The sequence below is a fragment of the Polistes fuscatus genome, unplaced genomic scaffold (genome assembly GCF_010416935.1).
Source record: "Polistes fuscatus isolate 324 unplaced genomic scaffold, CU_Pfus_HIC Scaffold20, whole genome shotgun sequence".
Taxonomy (NCBI): Eukaryota; Metazoa; Arthropoda; class Insecta; order Hymenoptera; family Vespidae; genus Polistes; species Polistes fuscatus.
In genome coordinates, this window is record NW_025113097.1 from 3056956 (window position 1) to 3077951 (window position 20996).

A 20996-nucleotide genomic window follows, 5' to 3' on the forward strand; every position below is an offset into this window, starting at 1 on the left:
AAGAAGGAAGGAATAAGTTTTCCGTGCTAATTGATAAACACTCGTGCTCTATTTATTCTTTTCTCTTTCTCACTCTTTCTCACATGGAATCTCAAAGAAACGTTTTTAAATGGTTCGCGACGATGTATTTCGCTTATCATCATCGTCATCGTCATCGTAATCGTCATCGTCATCAACTCGCATCGTTGCTTTACAAATTCCGTTCGCTTTTACTCTTCGTCCTTCGTCGATCTGTCATTTTGTCCCGTGAGATTCAAAATGGTAATGCGCGAACGAAAATCCTAGAATATTATTTTCCTTGGTCGTACCAAATATCCAAAAATAATATTAAATACCGAAAAGCGAAATATAATACTTGAGAATATTTCGTTGTTTTAAGAAATGTTTAGATTTTCAATTTGCGTTTTTATTTCTTCGAAAGGAACGTTGTCTTTTTTTTTTTCCTTTTCTTTTTTTTTGTAATATTTTTGTTAATTTAATAATTAATTATTTTAATATTTTTTATTAAATAATATATTATATAAAGTATATATATATATATATATTAAATATATATTATAATATATATATATTTGTTTTTTTTTAAACACTAAACGCGCGCATAAATTTTTCCAAAAATTCTCTCATCATTTGTAGACAAAAAATGCAATAAAAATGCATTAAAAGATACATTACATTATTCGTTTTGAACGTAACTAAAGTAAAATAAAATAAAATAAACTGGAGTGCGTGTGTATGTTATACTTCATGAAGCATCGGTAGGATTTAGACGTTAATCAAAATTATTCCAAGGAGAAAAGAGAGAGAGAGAGAGAAAGAGAGAGAATTGCGATAACACCTGGTACTTATTGCGATAACACCTGGTACGTATTTACGTACCAAAAAGTGAACAAAAACGAAGTGTCCCTTTTTTATCTTTTTATATATATATATATATCGAATAGATCGATTAGACGATTCACATGAAACACTTCGATCGCGTTGAAATTCGACGGAGGGAAATGCTGGCGCGGAAACACTCGAGGCAACTGTGGTGTACCAAAAAGTGAACAAAAACGAAGTGTCCCTTTTTATCTTTTTTTAATGATATATATCGAATAGATCGATTAGACGATCACATGAAACACTTCGATCGCGTTTGAAATTCGACGGAGGGAAATGGCTGCGCGGAAACACTCGATGCAACTGTGGTTTCCCATCAGTGGTCGGTGGAACACCGCCGACGGCTGATGTTGATGCCGCTGTACTACCTGGTTCCTCTTTCACGTTTACCACTACGATACAAGTACGGAACGAATTGAAAGATCGTCGAGATAATTATTCATAATTTCGCGAACGTGCTTCGAAAATGTACTCTTTAAAGTAGCATAAGTTCAATCGAATCGAACGTAAGTAGAAAAAAAATATAAATATTAGATTGGTGCATATGAAATTCATGTCGGATTTTCTTTACACGTGAACGATTTTCTTCCCCCCCTGTTTTCATTATTTTTCTTTGTTTTTCTATAACTATAACTTCGTTTATAGTCGTACTGTTCATTGTGACAGAGTCACATTTCGACAAAGATTTTCTCAAAAGTGTTCTTATTTTTTAATTTTTTTTTTCAATATTTCACCAATCAATAATAATATTAATATCGCACCAATCTAATAGCAAAATAGAAATATCATAGAAAAAGTTAGAATAAAACGAGTTAATATTGTTAACACGGTTAAATGTTTCCCTTAAAACAGAGTTTGTGTTCACGAAAGTATTATTAGATTGTATATTGACACATACGTGTTATTATAATTATTAAATGAAGTGAACTCACTTTCCGGCCAATAGCATCTTGCTGGCATCGTTTCAGTCGCCATGCTAGGTTCGTGTCTCCTACCACAAGCCGTGAACGTACCACCAAAGGATCCATTGGTCATCGATCCTGGTGATCCAGTCGTTCCACCTGGAACATCCAGGTAATTGCCTTGAAAAGCTTTGTCCGATCGTCTAATGATTCGCGAGCTCAAAGAACTGAAGTTCGGAGGATAGAGCAGAGACTCACTTAACGAACTACTCAGTTGACTGTAACCGTTCATCGTCGGAATCTGCATAGATTGCATCGATTGCAACTGTGGTTGAAGCTGCAAAGTAAAAACGTAGGAAAAAGAGAAAATATCAGAAGAAACAAAATCTTCGAAATAGAATATTTATTTCAGAGTTACTTACCGATTGACAGTGGCTGTAGGATAATTGTGGTTGCTGAAGACTCCAACCGCTGAAACGAAATATGAAATTAAATGAATAAATCACATTTTGTGTCGTTGGAAATTAATATCAAGAAAAATTTAATTAATATTAATAATAATTCTTAATATTAATAAAAATTAATATTAAGAAAGAAACGAACGTGTTGGAATTATTAAATCGTTACGAACTTTCCGGACAACCTGAATCATTTCAAATATTATTTTGTATATAGAAATACCTCGTATCGTATCGCGCGTATGTTGTAGGTGCATAAGAAGATGGCGTATGAGCGAATAAATTTCTAGGACCAAGATGGACGTGCGTCGGCGAGAAATGATCACCGAAAATAGATTTTGGGTAAGGAGCATTTCTGTATGGACGTTTCATACGTCTGCGTCTTCTGTAATTACCATTTTCGAACATGTCCTCGAAACTCGGATCTAAGTGAACGAAAAATGATTACACACACCGAAATCAATTTTTTGTTTTATATATTAAACAATTTATTACCGATCTATTAATCAAATTTGTAATCATGTTTAACACGTTCGTCGCCAAGTTATCGATATTTGGATGATAGGTTTTTGCTTTCGTGGCCAAAAAATCATAGCCAAAACCATAAGCGACTTGTTCTTATTGTTCAAATTAAATAAGATTATATTAAATTGGTACTTTAAAAGGTATTTAATGAAACGATCATTGAAATATAAATATCAAATATACGAAATAAAAGTAATATAATATATTTGATTAATTTGTATTTAGAATTAAAAAAGATATTACATCGTTCTCAATTCACGTTATGCTTACCCCGCGAGAAACTCAACCGAAGAATCACTATGAGCAAAGAACGTGTTAAAGAGAATAGATTTAGACACAAATATATTATTTCAATGTTTTACATACCGAGTGTCCAAAAGTTGCCTTTCTTCTCGGCGCCACCCTCGCGGGGTATCTTGACGAAACATTGGTTTAATGATAAATTATGCCTAATAGAATTTTGCCATCCTTTCTTATTATTCTGATAATAGGGAAATTTAGAAGTGATGTAAGCATAAATTTCGCTAAGAGTCGCCCTCTTTTCAGCACTATGTTGTATCGCCATGGCAATCAGAGCAACGTAACTGTAAGGTGGTTTGCTTGCTGCAGTTGAAACATTACTACCATTACTATTGTTATTATTACTCGTTGCAGTATTCGAACCAGCACTGTTGTCTGTGCCAGCAGTAGGCGTTGACGGTGCAGAGGGTGTCGAAGAATTACTGTTAGTCGTTGAACTGTGAAGTCCTCCACTAGGTGAAGACACTTTATCTTCGAGATGATGATGCTGTTGCTGCTGCTGCTGTTGTTGTTGTTGCTGTTGTTGTTGGGACGGTGTTGTAGAGTGAATCGAAATTGTCGTATTAGAACTGTGCAAGCTATGGTGAGGATGATGAATACTCAAGGACGGATGATGAGAAGTTAGGCTTTTGTTTAGACCAGCAGATACGGAAGATTCCAGATCCTTCGAAGCATTGATCACGTAACCATTTTGTAGATCCGATATGAAATTACTCACTGTCAAATGGGAAAATCTGATTACTTTCTTTTTTTCGTTGATTATATTAATCATTATTTCATTCAATGATATTTCACGTCGAATGAAATTGACCCTACCTAATTCTCTACCATCCTTCCCCTCCTACCCAACCCATTCAGGAGAAAAAATCTCGTTCGTTCGATTTTTTGTTTTCAACGTGCCTTATACGTTCACTTCGTCATCTATTTTCCTTCCTTTTTCTCTCTCTCTCTCTCTCTCTTTCTATCACCATCTCTTTTTACCACGCCGGCGGCGTGTACGTGGGTTATTGGTGTCCAGTTTCATCCCGTTCCAGTTACACGTGCCTCACTCTACCGATATACTCGACACCGCGTACTACGTGCTCGTTTCTAACTAAGAAACTACGAATTTTCCGATTTCCCGTAACCCGGAAAATCCATTATTTTTCATCTCGTTTATTCGTTATATAAGAATTCGAATATGTATATTGTAGAAGAAAAAAAAAATAAATAATAATAGAAAATAAATGAGCTATACAGATCGAATTTATTTGATATAAATGAAAGAACAATCGAACTAATGTAAGATATTAACCCTTTTGTTATTAAACATCAGCATATATATGTTACGGTCACTGTATAACAAACAGGAATTATATAAAATGTCCAAAGGGTTTTGGTCAATCTTTATAATATGCTTCAATGGGATGTATTTAGAGTATGAGAGGGGGAAAACAAAGTGATCTTAGGAAGAAGAACACCTAAACTATTAACCGTGCTGATCTTTATAGTAACAGAATAACAGAATTTGTCATTAATTATTAATTATTAAATTCGTTTCTTTTTGAAGTTATATACTTCTTTTGACGCGTTTGGGAAAATGTGATGGAAGTGATTTTTTTCTGAACGACACCACGAAGTTTGTCGGTATTTATGACTCGCGGCAAAACGATTTCAAGTTTACGGCATGAAGTTGTCTTCTCTTCTTCTTCCCATTTTTTCTCAAGCGGGTCACCCATCCAAGTACTAATCGTACTCAGAGCTGCTTGACTTAAATGATCGAGCGGGAACCAATGCTATCACAGCGCCATGGCCATTGACGCATAATATAATTCGATATATCTCTCTTATATTTAGTATGGACTGATATCTATATTTTGATATTTTTAATTTTTTTTTGTTTTGTATTCTTTCTTATATATGTAATATATCGATCGATTGAAAATATGTTTCCTTTCTTTTTTTTTTAAAGTTATTTTTGAGGTTATTGAGGTTATATTTGTTTTGGTACGCAAAAGAAGTATAACTTCTTACGTGCATACATACTTATGTACACACACCAGTTTTTTTGTTTTGTATTCTTTCTTATATATGTAATATATCGATGGATTGAAAATATGTTTCCTTTCTTTTTTCTTTTAAAAGTTATTTTTGAGGTTATTGAGGTTATATTTGTTTTGGTACGGCAAAGAAGTATAACTTCTTACGTGCATACATAAGTACACACACCAGTTTCTTTTGTTTTGTATTCTTTCTTATATATGTAATATATCGATGGATTGAAAATATGTTTCCTTTCTTTTTTTTTTAAAGTTATTTTTGAGGTTATTGAGGTTATATTTGTTTTGGTACGCAAAAGAAGTATAACTTCTTACGTGCGTACACAAGTACACACACCAGTTTTTTTTTGTAAGTTATTTTTTTTCCTTGAAGTTTTTTTTTTGAAGTTATTTTTGAGGTTATTGAGGTTATATTCGTTTTGGTACGGCAAAGAAGTATAACTTCTTACGTACGTACATAAGTACACACACCAATTTTTTCAATATTCATTTCTTCTGCCCATACAACGTGGAAGTATGGGAGGATTAAGTTTTTATAGTCGAATAGTTGAAAAAACGTGTGCATATTACCTAGATAATCTGCGTAATAATCGATTTCTGCACTTTACCGTTAACGTATATACACGTAGGGATTTATTTATTTGAAAATGAAAGAATATTGGAACATATAAGTCATTCGTATAACCATGATTCTTATTAGTCACGCTTCGAAGCATGCTCGAACGTTCCCCGGTTGCCTTTTATCGCTTCGTATATCGGATATCTCGTACTAAACATCAACTTGGTGCCCGCCTCGGATGTCAGAGACAAGTTCCGTTTAAACGGTCCAATTGTTCTTCGCTTATACGCACGTTAGTGTATATGTTAGAACGAGATTTCTTAGAATCTCGATCGAACGAGAACGCAGAAAATTCACGTACCCTTTTTTTCTTTCTTCCTTCCTTCCTTTTTTTTCTCTTTTTAAATATACTTATTTATTTTTGTTCTTCGATTTATCGATCCATCGATCTCCGCTTTCAAGCTCGTATATATATATATATATCGTCTTACTTATCGTTGACTAAAATCTCATTCTATATATTAGAGAATATATACTTTTTTATATTTAATAATAAATAATATATAGTTTTTTTTTTGTTTTAATATTAAATCCAACAGCCATGCCGCGGTGAAAAAGCACTAGTTCCTATTCGATCACTAAAATCAAGCAACGCTTGCTGGGCACGGTTAGTACTTGGATGGGTTGAACCACTTGGAAATACCGTATGCTGTTTTTTGACGCCTAGTAGTTAATACCTAACTGGTCCCAAGCACAGACAAAGAAGAGGGAGGCTTATAAATTATTAAAGTACTCGATCTTAGTTGACTCATTCTATAATATATAAACTAATCATAAGATGATAATTATTATCGCTTAATATTAAATATTTCGTATTATTCTTGTTAATTAATTATTTTCAAATGACTTCAATTTATCAAGGGAAAAAGTTTACAAGTTGAATTATGCGTAAGGATAAGAACGAAAGGATGTGAAACTCGAGAATGCGGGCTAATCGGTTAGGTCAAAGGGAGAAATATGCGATTAAGATAATTTTATTTACGCTTAAGGACCCGATAAAACTTTCTCCTTGATTAAAAATCCGTACGAATAAAAAAATAAAAGAAGAAAGATATTATAAGAAGTATTTATATTTTATTTCTATTTCTTTGTCCAGTAATTTTTTGAATTATCGATCGAGGGAGACTCATCATCCATCGATCGCATCGCGAATAAAAAAGAAAAAAAAATAACAAAGAGAAGTATAGGAAACGATCGGTGTTATGACAACGAACGGTCACTTTATCCAAGTTTAGAAAACATTGTTCTCCTCGGTCCTATCGCTAGAACGATACCGGTCGTTCCCGTACACGGGAGAAACGGAATACCATTTTGATAGGATCGCTTAGGGAGAGATCTTGTTTTCATCCTATCACAGAGTAATACTGATGGGGGACACGTGTTCGTAACCCATTTCCAGAGGCCATCATCACAACCATAGATATCGAACCATCGGACAACGTCGAAGGTGATCCGATATCTTTCGAATTCGAAACATTCGCGTAATTAATATCCCTTCAGACGATTCATCCAAATCCTTTAACGAAGATCATATAGTTATTTTATAACATAAGAACGAATTATTACAATTAATATATAATATAATATGTTATCGTTAAAGATCGAAATTGGTTAATGTCAAGATTCGCATGATGAAGTGTCAATATGTGCCAAATGTTGTCAATGGTGAAAGATCTAATTATTTAGGTTCATTTTTATATGTTAATATTTCTTGAACATGCACTAACTCTTTGCGGCACAGGATTTCAGATAATACATTTCCTTTTTTTTCGTACTTATAACACGTAAGTTACACGAGTTATATATTTCAATTCGAAATACTATGTATAATACGTACCATCTCATGTTTATATTACATGATTCATATATAACTATGAGATTTCTAGTAATTAGTAGTAATAACGGAAATAGGAGTAGCATACGATGCTGTTTGTTCCGGTATAGGATATTAGCTTGACAATGAATAGGATTCGGTGTACTATTCTAAAAGATACAATAATATCTAGATATATGATGTTACTATTGATGTTCTAATTGGATAATAACGATTGTAATCTATTCTACTTAGAAATGATTATAACAAATTTATAATTAATAAAAATTAACTTCTGGATTTGAGAAAGTTTAATGGTAATAGTCCAATAGTACACGTAATTAGAGTCAGCAAAATATTTAAATGGATTTATTAGAATGAACTGATCGATCGATCAGTTAGGTGTTATAGATAAATATGGCGACGGTGAAGCTGGGGAAAAGGAAAGGTAGATGGTCAGTCATCTTGGTTGCAGAAAACGACGACATTCGCATTCCTGAAATGCTGCGAGTTCCACGAGGAATCAGCATTCGGTGCCGAATAAGATTCGGTGTACTATTCTAAAAGATACAATAATATCTAGATATATGATGTTACTATTGATGTTCTAATTGGATAATAACGATTGTATTCTATTCTACTTAGAAATGATTATAACAAATTTATAATTAATAAAAATTAGCTTCTGGATTTGCGAAAGTTTAATGGTAATAGTCCAATAGTACACATAATTAGAGTCAGCAAAATATTTAAATGGATTTATTAGAATGAACTGATCGATCGATCAATTAGGTGTTATGGATAAATATGACGACGGTGAAGCTGGGGAAAAGGAAAGGTAGATGGTCAGTCATCTTGGTTGCAGAAAACGACGACATTCGCATTCCTGAAATACTGCGAGTTCCACGAGGAATCAGCATCCGGTGCCGAATAAGATTCGGTGTATTATTCTAAAAGATACAATAATATCTAGATATATGATGTTACTATTGATGATCTAATTGGATAATAACGATTGTATTCTATTCTACTTAGAAATGATTATAACAAATTTATAATTAATAAAAATTAGCTTCTGGATTTGCGAAAGTTTAATGGTAATAGTCCAATAGTACACATAATTAGAGTCAGCAAAATATTTAAATGGATTTATTAGAATGAACTGATCGATCGATCAATTAGGTGTTATAGATAAATATGACGACGGTGAAGCTGGGAAAAGAAAGGTAGACGGTCAGTCATCTTGGTTGCAGAAAACGACGACATTCGCATTCCTGAAATGCTGCGAGTTCCACGAGGAATCAGCATTCGGTGCCGAATAGGATTCGGTGTACTATTCTAAAAGATACAATAATATCTAGATATATGATGTTGCTATTGATGTTCTAATTGGATAATAACGATTGTAATCTATTCTACTTAGAAATGATTATACCAAATTTATAATTAATAAAAATTAGCTTCTGGATTTGCGAAAGTTTAATGGTAATAGTCCAATAGTACACGTAATTAGAGTCAGCAAAATATTTAAATGGATTTATTAGAATGAACTGATCGATCGATCAATTAGGTGTTATAGATAAATATGGCGACGGTGAAGCTGGGGAAAAGGAAAGGTAGATGGTCAGTCATCTTGGTTGCAGAAAACGACGACATTCGCATTCCTGAAATGCTGCGAGTTCCACGAGGAATCAGCATCCGGTGCCGAATAAGATTCGGTGTACTATTCTAAAAGATACAATAATATCTAGATATATGATGTTACTATTGATGTTCTAATTGGATAATAACGATTGTAATCTATTCTACTTAGAAATGATTATAACAAATTTATAATTAATAAAAATTAGCTTCTGAATTTGCGAAAGTTTAATGGTAATAGTCCAATAGTACTCGTAATCAGTGTCAACAAAATATTTAAATGGATTTATTAGAATGAACTGATCGATCGATCAATTAGGTGTTATAGATAAATATGGCGACGGTGAAGCTGGGGAAAAGGAAAGGTAGATGGTCAGTCATCTTGGTTGCAGAAAACGACGACATTCGCATTCCTGAAATGCTGCGAGTTCCACGAGGAATCGGCATCCGGTGCCGATAACCGAAATACAATACTTTAATGACATCACCATGTGAAATGGCAGAGACCTCCATCTGACAGGAGCTAACTATCAAAAGCGATCGGTGTGTTGTATCACTTATTCTTTGAACGAGGGATAACTTCGCTTTTCTTTTTATCCTTTTCTTTTTAAATATCGTTCGTATTTAAAAAACACCTCGTGCCACAAACCGTGAACTCATTTCGCGTTCCACAAAAAATTTCAACAAGCTTAATAACGCAATATCAGCTGACGCGGGATTTATGTATACATATATATATATATATTTTTTTTTCGTACAAGGACAATTCTCGCGAAACGTCGTTGCAATAACGATTACGAAATTGCAAATCTTACAAAAATTTCTCGACTACTCGTTGATATTGAGAAAAGTGTACGAACAGTAATGGATTTTTAAATGCAAATATTCGACAATTAGGAATCAAAATCCGTATGTTTGTTCTTTTCAGTTTCGTTTCGTTCTGATAAAATACTTGGTTATTAATAATAATAATAATAATAATAATCGTTAAGGAGAATTCTTATTCGTTCCGTCACATTCGATGTTTCATTTTCTTCGTAACTAATATACGCAGCTGCGAAAGTTTATAAAAACAATCGTTGGCACGTGCAACCTGCACCGAAGAGAGTAACGAATGCACAAGAGACGAGGGGTTGTTGTAGCAGTAATTCAAGAGGGGTATTCGGGGGTTTTGCACAGCTAATCACGAGCAGCAACAGCAGCAGATCGAGTAGCAAACCGAGAAGACTACTCGCGTGCTATTTTGATCGCGATCTTGATATGCGTCAACGGCACGTGACTTTTTATCAGGATACTACAATTAACCAATGAGAATCTGTCGAAAATATAATACCCATCGTTGTTAACTTGATATATTTGACAATTAAGGAGCCAAACGTTCGAGCCAAACGATTCAACCTTTTTCCTTTTAGAAAAGGCTCGACGACAACACCAGCTGAACTTATTAGAAGCTATCAATACTGCACAAGGTCCCTCTTATTACCCTGGAATAGATGATACCATTTAAGTTGATGAAAAAAAATGTTAACTATGTGTAAACTACTTCTGAAACTTTAAACGCGTTTTTCTCAAAAAAACTGTATTTTCAAAGTCGGTGATCTCGATTTTCCAGAAATGGCTTAACCGATCGGTTTCGAATTTTTACACAATCTTCTTAGATATATTTCTCGGATATTAAGTGGAAGGAATAATTTTTAAAAAATTTATTACTATTTTTTTGTAACAATTTAGAGCGAAAATTTTAGTCAAAAACACAAACTTTTTTCAAATAGACGCCATTTTGTCAAAAATCAAAATTTTTAATATTCCTTTCGTTTTAATACCTGCATTAATCTATCCTTTAAAAGAATCCACCATATTTTTTAATTTCAATAATCCAAACCGCCAAAATGGAGATCACCGCCAAACGTCTTTTTTTAGAGGACGTTCAGAAAATCATCTACAAGTGCGGTGCATATTAATATTTTTACATAATCGACGCGCTATTGTATTCTCAAAAAGTTGGCTCTTGAATTATCATCACTTTTGTTTGAGAAATAAAAACTGTTTCTAGAAAAAATTCATGAAAATACGTCTTTTTCGAGGCTCGCAACTGCGTATAACCCCTTAAAACAAATCGATAAGTAGGTGTATATTCGTTTTGCGTATGTAAAATGAATTTTATTAGGTTGGTGCATATGAAATTCATGTCGGATTTTCTTGACACGTTAACGATAACGATAATTTGATGGAAGACTGAATATTTGGATTCATTCTCATACGTTTTTTCGGACCATCGCTGGTATGTGTCGTCAATAATCGGAGTTTACGAGAAAGAAAAAGAAACGGAGAGTGAGAGAAACCCGAGGTTGGGGCAGAGGGTCATCTGAACGACGATAGTTCATCTTCCGGTATCTTTCGTATGAGCCAATCATCGGCCGGTATCTCGACCTCGACGACGTGGTCGCGTTCGCGTTGTTTTTCTTCGTTTCTTCTTTATGGTGGGTGCAAAAAGAAAATAAAAGAACAACAAAAATAATCCGATTCCAATCGATCTCATAAAATGTTTGACGAATATTTTATCTGTCATCTATTAATTAAAATGACCAGTGTCATAAATAATAAATCAAATATATTATCGTTTATTTGATTAATATAAGAAAATATCAAGGAACGGTGGATTTGTAAAAAGACAAAAAAAAAGAATAAAATTGAATAAAAATAGAAGATTAGAAAAAAAAAATAAAAGATAAGTATACAATTTGTTTTGCATAGATATAAATCTTCTCGTATACTTCGCATTTATTTGTCAATGATTTGATTTGTTCTTGCGCCAAAAAATTGAAGAAATGCGAACACTTATACGATACCAAGAGGCCTCGAAACGTGATCGATAAATGTGTATGTGTGTCTGTGTGTGTATGCGAGCGTGCACGAACCATATATATATATATATATCCTTTTTCTTCCTCCCTTTTTATCTTTATCGTCGTTATCGTGTTTACTATAACGCATACGCAGCGGGAGCGTTGTTTTGCACTCGAGCATTGTACGAGTTTTTCTATCCGTCAAATGATGATCGCTGGTGGTTATTCGTTTCGTTCTTACAATTAAATAATGATTATTTCTCAAATCAGTTAACAAAGTCTAGGATCAATTTAACTAACTTGATAGTATTTTTTTTTTTTTATTTAATTGATCATCGATTAATATTTAAACCTAATGAATGACTTGCATATATACAGAATATAACCGAAAGTAAATGTTTTGATGTTGACTTATTGTTTTAGAAAATGACTATTGTTTTTTTTTCATATTTCATTCGCAAAAGTGTAGTGACCTCAAGAAGTAGAAGTTTATCCGTAACTCAGGAATCGGCCGAGTAATACTGTTTTATCGAGCAACGAAGCTTTTATCGTAAAACTTTGACAGTTTCTATCAAGCACGTAGTCGGTATTTATCAAAACGTAATGCTCGGTCCATTACGATAACGTCCATATTCCGTTATCAATCGTAACATACTCCTTTTGATTTGATTTTCTTTTTGTTTTTTTAAATCCCTACTACTACACCCCATGAAAAATGTGCTCTTATTTACTACTTATCTATTTTAAATGCATTAGAGTAGAGCTGAAGATTAATTGTCCGCGTCCCGATTTCATAGCACAAATAAATTTGTCGCGATACATTGAGTTAAACCATCATCTCTTGGCGCCGTTCGTTTCATTTTTCTTTTGGAATTTTTTTTTACATTATTTTTATTACATTTTCACATTTCTATATAAATATTGTATTAGGTAGGTTATTATTGTACGTCAATTTAATTAATTCGATAAACTTTCCGACTATTTTCCCGAGATCGAATATATAAATTTCCAGTTGTAAATTATATCGAGTGGCAAGTTGAGTTGTCGGTAAATTGGCATGATTCTCCTCGGCTAAATGCGAGTCGAGATTTCGTATAATTGAATGGAATTGATAAGCTTTTCGATTCTTTTCCGAATGTTAAATATATAAATTCCGATAATAAATTAGTTAGTAAGTTAAAAGAGTTAGTAAGAGTTAAAAAGTCAGTAGTAAGTCGACTCGATTCTCCTCATCTAAATGCGAACTAAATGCGAGTAGAAAAAGAGATGTTCGATTGTTCGGCGGCAAGAATCCTCGAATTTTAAATGCATTAGAGTAAAACTAAAGTTTAATTGTCTGCGTCCCGATTTCATAGCACAAATAAATTTGTTGCGATACATTGAGTTAAACCTCATCTCTTGGCGCCGTTCGTTTCATTTTTCTTTTGGAATTTTTTTTGTACATTATTTTTATTACATTTTCACTATATAAATTACATTTTCTATATAAATATTATATTAGGTAGGTTATTATTGTACGTCAATTTAATTAATTTGATAAACTTTTCGACTATTTTCCCGAGATTGAATATATAAATTTCCAGTTGTAAATTACATCGAGTGGCAAGTTAAGTTGTCGGTAAATCGGAATGATTCTCCTCAGCTAAATGCGAGTCGAGATTTCGTATAATTGAATGGAATTGATAAGCTTTCCGATTCTTTTCCGAAGGTTAAATATATAAATTCCGATAATAAATTAGTTAGTAAGTTAAAAGAGTTAGTAAGAGTTAAAAAGTCAGTAGTAAATCGACTCGATTCTCCTCATCTAAATGCGAAGTAAATGCGAGTAGAAGAAGAGATGTTCGATTGTTCGGGGGCAAGAATCCTCGAATTTTAAATGCATTAGAGTAAAACTAAAGATTAATTGTCCGCGTCCCGATTTCATAGCACAAATAAATTTGTCGCGATACATTGAGTTAAACCTCATCTCTTGGCGCCGTTCGTTTCATTTTTCTTTTGGAATTTTTTTTTACGTTATTTTTATTACATTTTCACATTTCTATATAAATATTATATTAGGTAGGTTATTATTGTACGTCAATTTAATTAATTTAATAAACTTTTCGACTATTTTCCCGAGGTTGGAATATATAAATTTCCAGTTGTAAATTTTATCGAGTGGCAAGTTGAGTTGTCGGTAAATCGGCATGATTATCCTCGGCTAAATGCGAGTTGAGATTTCGTATAATTGAATGGAATTGATAAGCTTTTTCGATTCTTTTCCGAATGTTAAATATATAAATTCCGATAATAAATTAGTTAGTAAGTTAAAAGAGTTAGTAAGAGTTAAAAAGTCAGTAGTAAATCGGCTCGATTCTCCTCATCTAAATGCGAACTAAATGCGAGTAGGAAAAGAGATGTTCGATTGTTCGGGGGCAAGAATCCTCGAATTTCAAATGCATTAGATTAAAGCTAAAGATTAATTGTCCGCGTCCCGATTTCATAGCACAAATAAATTTGTCGCGATACATTGAGTTAAGCCTCATCTCTTGGGGCCGTTCGTTTCATTTCTCTTTGGAATTTTTTTTTACATTATTTTTATTACATTTTCACATTTCTATATAAATATTATATTAGGTAGGTTATTATTGTACGTCAATTTAATTAATTCGATAAACTTTTCGACTATTTTCCCGAGATCGAATATATAAATTTCCAGTTGTAAATTACATCGAGTGGCAAGTTGAGTTGTCGGTAAATCGGCATGATTCTCCTCGGCTAAATGCGAGTCGAGATTTTGTATAATTGAATGGAATTGATAAGCTTTTCGATTCTTTTCCGAATGTTAAATATATAAATTCCGATAATAAATTAGTTAGTAAGTTAAAAGAGTTAGTAAGAGTTAAAAAGTCAGTAGTAAGTCGACTCGATTCTCCTCATCTAAATGCGAACTAAATGCGAGTAGAAGAAGAGATGTTCGATTGTTCGGGGGCAAGAATCCTCGAATTTTAAATGCATTAGATTAAAGCTAAAGATTAATTGTCCGCGTCCCGATTTCATAGCACAAATAAATTTGTCGCGATACATTGAGTTAAACCATCATCTCTTGGCGCCGTTCGTTTCATTTTTCTTTTGGAATTTTTTTTTACATTATTTTTATTACATTTTCACATTTCTATATAAATATTATATTAGGTAGGTTATTATTGTACGTCAATTTAATTAATTCGATAAACTTTTCGACTATTTTCCCGAGGTTGGAATATATAAATTTCCAGTTGTAAATTACATCGAGTAGCAAGTTGAGTTGTCGGTAAATCGGCATGATTCTCCTCGGCTAATTGCGAGTCGAGATTTCGTATAATTGAATGGAATTGATAAGCTTTTTCGATTCTTTTCCGAAGGTTAAATATATAATTCCGATAATAAATTAGTTAGTAAGTTAAAAGAGTTAGTAATAGTTAAAAAGTCAGTAGTAAATCGGCTCGATTCTCCTCATCTAAATGCGAACTAAATGCGAGTAGAAAAAGAGATGTTCGATTGTTCGGCGGCAAGAATCTTCGAATTTTAAATGCATTAGATTAAAACTAAAGATTAATTGTCCGCGTCCCGATTTCATAGCACAAATAAATTTGTCGCGATACATTGAGTTAAACCTCATCTCTTGGCGCCGTTCGTTTCATTTTTCTTTTGGAATTTTTTTTTACATTATTTTTATTACATTTTCACATTTCTATATAAATATTATATTAGGTAGGTTATTATTGTACGTCAATTTAATTAATTCGATAAACTTTTCGACTATTTTCCCGAGGTTGGAATATATAAATTTCCAGTTGTAAATTACATCGAGTAGCAAGTTGAGTTGTCGGTAAATCGGCATGATTCTCCTCGGCTAAATGCGAGTCGAGATTTCGTATAATTGAATGGAATTGATAAGCTTTTCGATTCTTTTCCGAAGGTTAAATATATAAATTCCGATAATAAATTATATCGAGAGTGTTAGTAAGAGTTAAAAAGTCAGTAGTAAATCGGCTCGATTCTCCTCATCTAAATGCGAACTAAATGCGAGTAGAAGAAGAGATGTGTTCGGTTGTTCGGGGGCAAGAATCCTCGAAACGCTGTCGTTGGGCGATACATCAGCTCGCCCCAAAGCACGCAGCCTTCCCGGATTAGCGACCATAACTCTTATGCCCAAGCACTCTAAACAGACCGATTCCGAAAACACACGACTCTCGTACGTTCCTTCTTCCCTCCGATCCTTACAATTTTCTTTTTCTTTCTAACGGTGACGATTTTGGATTCTAAGACCGCCGCGAGTGCGAGAAAATTAGACAAATTTTCAACGATCCTTACGAGTTGACCTCTTTCAAATCGACGATTAACATTCGAATTATCCAACCCTTTTCCTAAAATCATTGACTTTCACAGATTTATTATTTTACCTTTATCCTATACGCAAAATATTCGTCCACTTTTGCGTGAACATTTTTTATTTTTATTTTTATTTTGTTTTTTTTTTTAATGAATGAATGAACGAATGAATGAATCGATAACGACGAATCGGTGTATAACTAATAAATCAATCCAACAAAATTGTATTCTATTCTAACAATTCTTTATCGAAAGATTCAATCATTGGAAACATTTCTTACTGATAATTTCTCAATGAAACGTTATAATATATGAAGCGTTAGTAAAACTTGTAATACCATACAGAATTTACATTCTATTAAATATATCTTCTCTCGTAATGTTAATTATTAATTTATATGATTCTCGATCATTATTTTGAATATTTCTTGAAAATTTCTTACTGATAATTTCTAAAAAATTTATCAATGAAACGTTATAATATATGAAGCGTTAGTAAAACTTGTAATACCATACAGAATTACATTCTATTAAATATATCTTCTCTCGTAATGTTAATTATTAATTTATATGATTCTCGATCATTATCTTGAATATTTCTTGAAAATTTCTTACTGATAATTTCTAACAAATTTATCAATGAAACGTTATAATATATGAAGTGTTAGTAAAACTTGTAATACCATACAGAATTTACATTCTATTAAATATATCTTCTCTCGTAATGTTAATTATTAATTTATATGATTATCGATCATTATCTTGAATATTTCTTGAAAATTTCTTACTGATAATTTCTAACAAATTTATCAATGAAACGTTATAATATATGAAGTGTTAGTAAAACTTGTAATACCATACAGAATTTACATTCTATTAAATATATCTTCTCTCGTAATGTTAATTATTAATTTATATGATTCTCGATCATTATCTTGAATATTTCTTGAAAATTTCTTACTGATAATTTCTAACAAATTTATCAATGAAACGTTATAATATATGAAGCGTTAGTAAAACTTGTAATACCATACAGAATTTACATTCTATTAAATATATCTTCTCTCGTAATGTTAATTATTAATTTATATGATTATCGATCATTATCTTGAATATTTCTTGAAAATTTCTTACTGATAATTTCTAACAAATTTATCAATGAAACATTATAATATAAGAAGCGTTAGTAAAACTTGTAATACCATACAGAATTTACATTCTATTAAATATATCTTCTCTCGTAATGTTAATTATTAATTTATATGATTATCGATCATTATCTTAAATATTTCTTGAAAATTTCTTACTGATAATTTCTAACAAATTTATCAATAAAACGTTATAATATATGAAGTGTTAGTAAAACTTGTAATACCATACAAAATTACATTCTATTAAATATATCTTCTCTCGTAATGTTAATTATTAATTTATATGATCATCGATCATTATTTTGAATATTTCTTGAAAATTTCTTACTGATAATTTCTAACAAATTTATCAATGAAACGTTATAATATATGAAGTGTTAGTAAAACTTGTAATACCATACAGAATTTACATTCTATTAAATATCTTCTCTCGTAATGTTAATTATTAATTTATATATGTTTATCGATCATTATCTTGAATATTTCTACTAAGTATTACAATCATTAAAGATAATATTGAAGATCATTTGAAGAACGTTTGAAAATATTTGCGCATTTACGAAAGTATGAATCAAACGGATATATCATTACGATTAATTCTTGATATAATCGAGAATATCGAAGTTACGTTCGTATAATGTTTCATCTTCTTATGAATGTTGCTCGGTCACGGGTTAATCGCAAGAAGTATAATTTATCTCAAATTCGCTTCTCACTCCTTCTCATTATTTCTCTCTCTCTCTCTCTCTCTCTTTCTCTCTCTCTTTCTATCTTTCAAACATTAAGCGATTAGCATATAATAAAAGTCCTGGTAATACGAGCCCTTTATTTTATCGTCTCCTTCTTAAATGTTCTTTTTGCTTGCTCGCATGATAGCAAAAAACCGAAGACGATAAAATCGGCTCAAGTCGAAATCATCGTGTCAGAAATCGGAGGAGTTCTGTTTTCATCTCGCGTCTGCGTCATTATTGAATCAGAAAAAAAAAGTAGAGGAAAAAATAAATTCGAGATAAATGGAAGAAACGTTTAGCGGAGTTATTACATTCGAGAAATTGTTCGTTGAATGAAATTAATTGAAAAAAAACCTATTTATATATATATAGATGAAAACAAATCATTTTTCTTATTTATAAAATCAATAAACTTCGAAATACCTATTCTGCTATAAGTATAACGCGAGTTGTTAGAGATGGTTGTCAAAAAAAATAAAAAATCAACAAATAAAAAATGAAAGAAAATCTCTCTTGGACGACAACGACGACAACGAGTTTTATCTTATTGGCTAGGTAATAATAATCTAATAGATTATAATATCTACTATATACTTATATTTTATATGAAATACTTTGTCACACACTCGAGGCCATTTACGATGGTTCGCAAACCTACTGGCACACGTATCTCTCGTTTAACAAGCGGTAACAGTCGTTAATATAAGACGGTCAACTATTTCGTTGTACGAAGACAAATGGCACAAACTGGTAAGATAATCATCGATAAATATACCAAACGAGTTTCTTCTCCTCTATCCTGAAGGTACGACACGAAAGAGAGAATCTATTTTCACACCCGGCCATATTGTACCATCGTGTTTCTAATATAACTTTATTATATCGCGATTAAAAAGACAAAAATATGAAAAGAAAAAAACGAATACGATAGTTTTACTTAGTAATTGACCAAAGTAAACAATTGTGAATAATTTGAAAATGAAAGAAATTTACAAAAAAAGGAAAGACAATAAAAAACTGTAACTTTTATGGGGTTATACGCAATTGCGTGGCTCAAAAAACACGTCTTTTTATGAATTTTTTCTAGAAAAAGTTTTAACTTATCAATTATAAGTGATGGTAATTCAAATAGAACCTACTTTTAAGAATACAATAGCGCGTGATCTCCACTTCGGTGGTTTTGATTAACCGAAATAAAAAAAATGGTGGATTCTTTCAAAGGATAGATTAATGCAGGTATTAACGAAAGGAATATTAAAAATTTTGATTTTTGCCAAAATGGCGTCTATCCGAAAAAAATGTTCCGTTTTTGACTGAAATTTTCGCTCTAAATTGTTAAAAAAAAATAGTAATAAATTTTTTAAAAGTTATTCCTTCCACTTAATATCTGAGGAATATATCTAAGAATATTGTGTAAAAATATAAGACAAATCGGTTGAGTTATTTCTGAGAAATCGAGAGCACCGACTTTGAAAATACCATTTTGAGAAAAACGCGTTTAAAGTTTCAAAGAGACGTTTACGCATAGTTAGAAATTTTTGTTTGCAGCTTACACGAAGCGAAGAATATTTGTCGGATCGATTTGAAGTTTTCAGAGAATATACTTAAATATATGTACATTCCGAAAATGCAAAAAAAAAATAAAATCGATTTTTTGAAAATTCTAATTCTAACCCCTTAATCCACTTGCGATAAATTTGATAGATAGATAGATTTTCATGATCGATCAACGTTTAAATCGTATTATAACGTTATAGAAAAAAGAAAGAAGAAGATGAATAAGAATAAGAAGAATAAGAAGAAGAAGAAGAATAAAAGAAATAAAAAAGTTCTTGGCAAAGTCAGTCCTTCGTTACGACTATTAAGCCCAAACGATTTTCATTTGAAAGGGTACGTTACAAGGTAACGACTATCTGACGAGAACTATGATCGCAGGAGAGAATGTGACTAAATGGTGCGTCGAAAGATCAGGATGCAGCCTCTCGCGGTATATCACTTTCCCCTTTCGTTTCTCCCTTTCTTCTATCTCTTTCTTTCCCCTAGCACTCTAATTCTTCCACCATCTCTCTATCGTTTTCCGCTTTGGCCTCCCTCGCGAGCATGACACTCGACAGCTCGGAGCTTTCGTATTATTAGAACCGGGGACCGTTTAGCGAGTACGAAAAACGAACAAAATCAAAGACTGAATGTGAGAGAGAGAGAGAGAAGATGAAAAAGTAATCCAACTTCAGGATATTACGCAGAGATCGTTTCCAATTGAAATAATCACTTTTCAAATTATATTTATATATATAAGTGCAGAAATCAGTTATTCCTTAGATTATCTAATTGCGAGTGATGTGCAAATTAACTGAACAACACTGTCAAATAAAAAAATAGAAAGAGATCAGTGAAAACCGTATACATACCTTGATGTATAGCCGGAAGTGGCGAAGGAGGGGACAGCTGAAAATGTTCCTGTTTTATTTTTAAAGGATGAGGAGAGTCCTGCATGCTGCCTAGTCCTGCAGTACCGAAGCTACCGTTACCCTGTTGCAGTTCCTACAAAAACAAAGACAAAATAAATAGATAATACACTGTTTCTTTTTCATTTTGTTTTCCTTCTTATTCACGATTATTCATTTTTTATGTATGGAGGGGGAGAGGGTAATCACAAATATTATTATTATTCGAAATTGGATAATAACGATTCATTGTTTATCCTGTAATAATAATCGACAAGATTTAGTTGATTAA

The 20996-nt window shown here is 32.3% G+C and overlaps 1 protein-coding gene across 1 annotated transcript in view; it reads right to left on the minus strand.

The window, feature by feature from the left end:
* Nucleotides 1-1114: 1114 nt before the first annotated feature.
* The window catches only part of LOC122517480 (fork head domain transcription factor slp1-like), a 29038-nt gene continuing 9156 nt past the window's right edge, over nucleotides 1115-20996 (minus strand). Inside the window, 8 exon segments of the mRNA XM_043635878.1 lie at nucleotides 1115-1192; nucleotides 1195-1274; nucleotides 1815-1973; nucleotides 2043-2121; nucleotides 2207-2255; nucleotides 2466-2667; nucleotides 3134-3784; nucleotides 20669-20801. Coding sequence (XP_043491813.1) covers nucleotides 1115-1192; nucleotides 1195-1274; nucleotides 1815-1973; nucleotides 2043-2121; nucleotides 2207-2255; nucleotides 2466-2667; nucleotides 3134-3784; nucleotides 20669-20801 — 1431 coding nt within the window.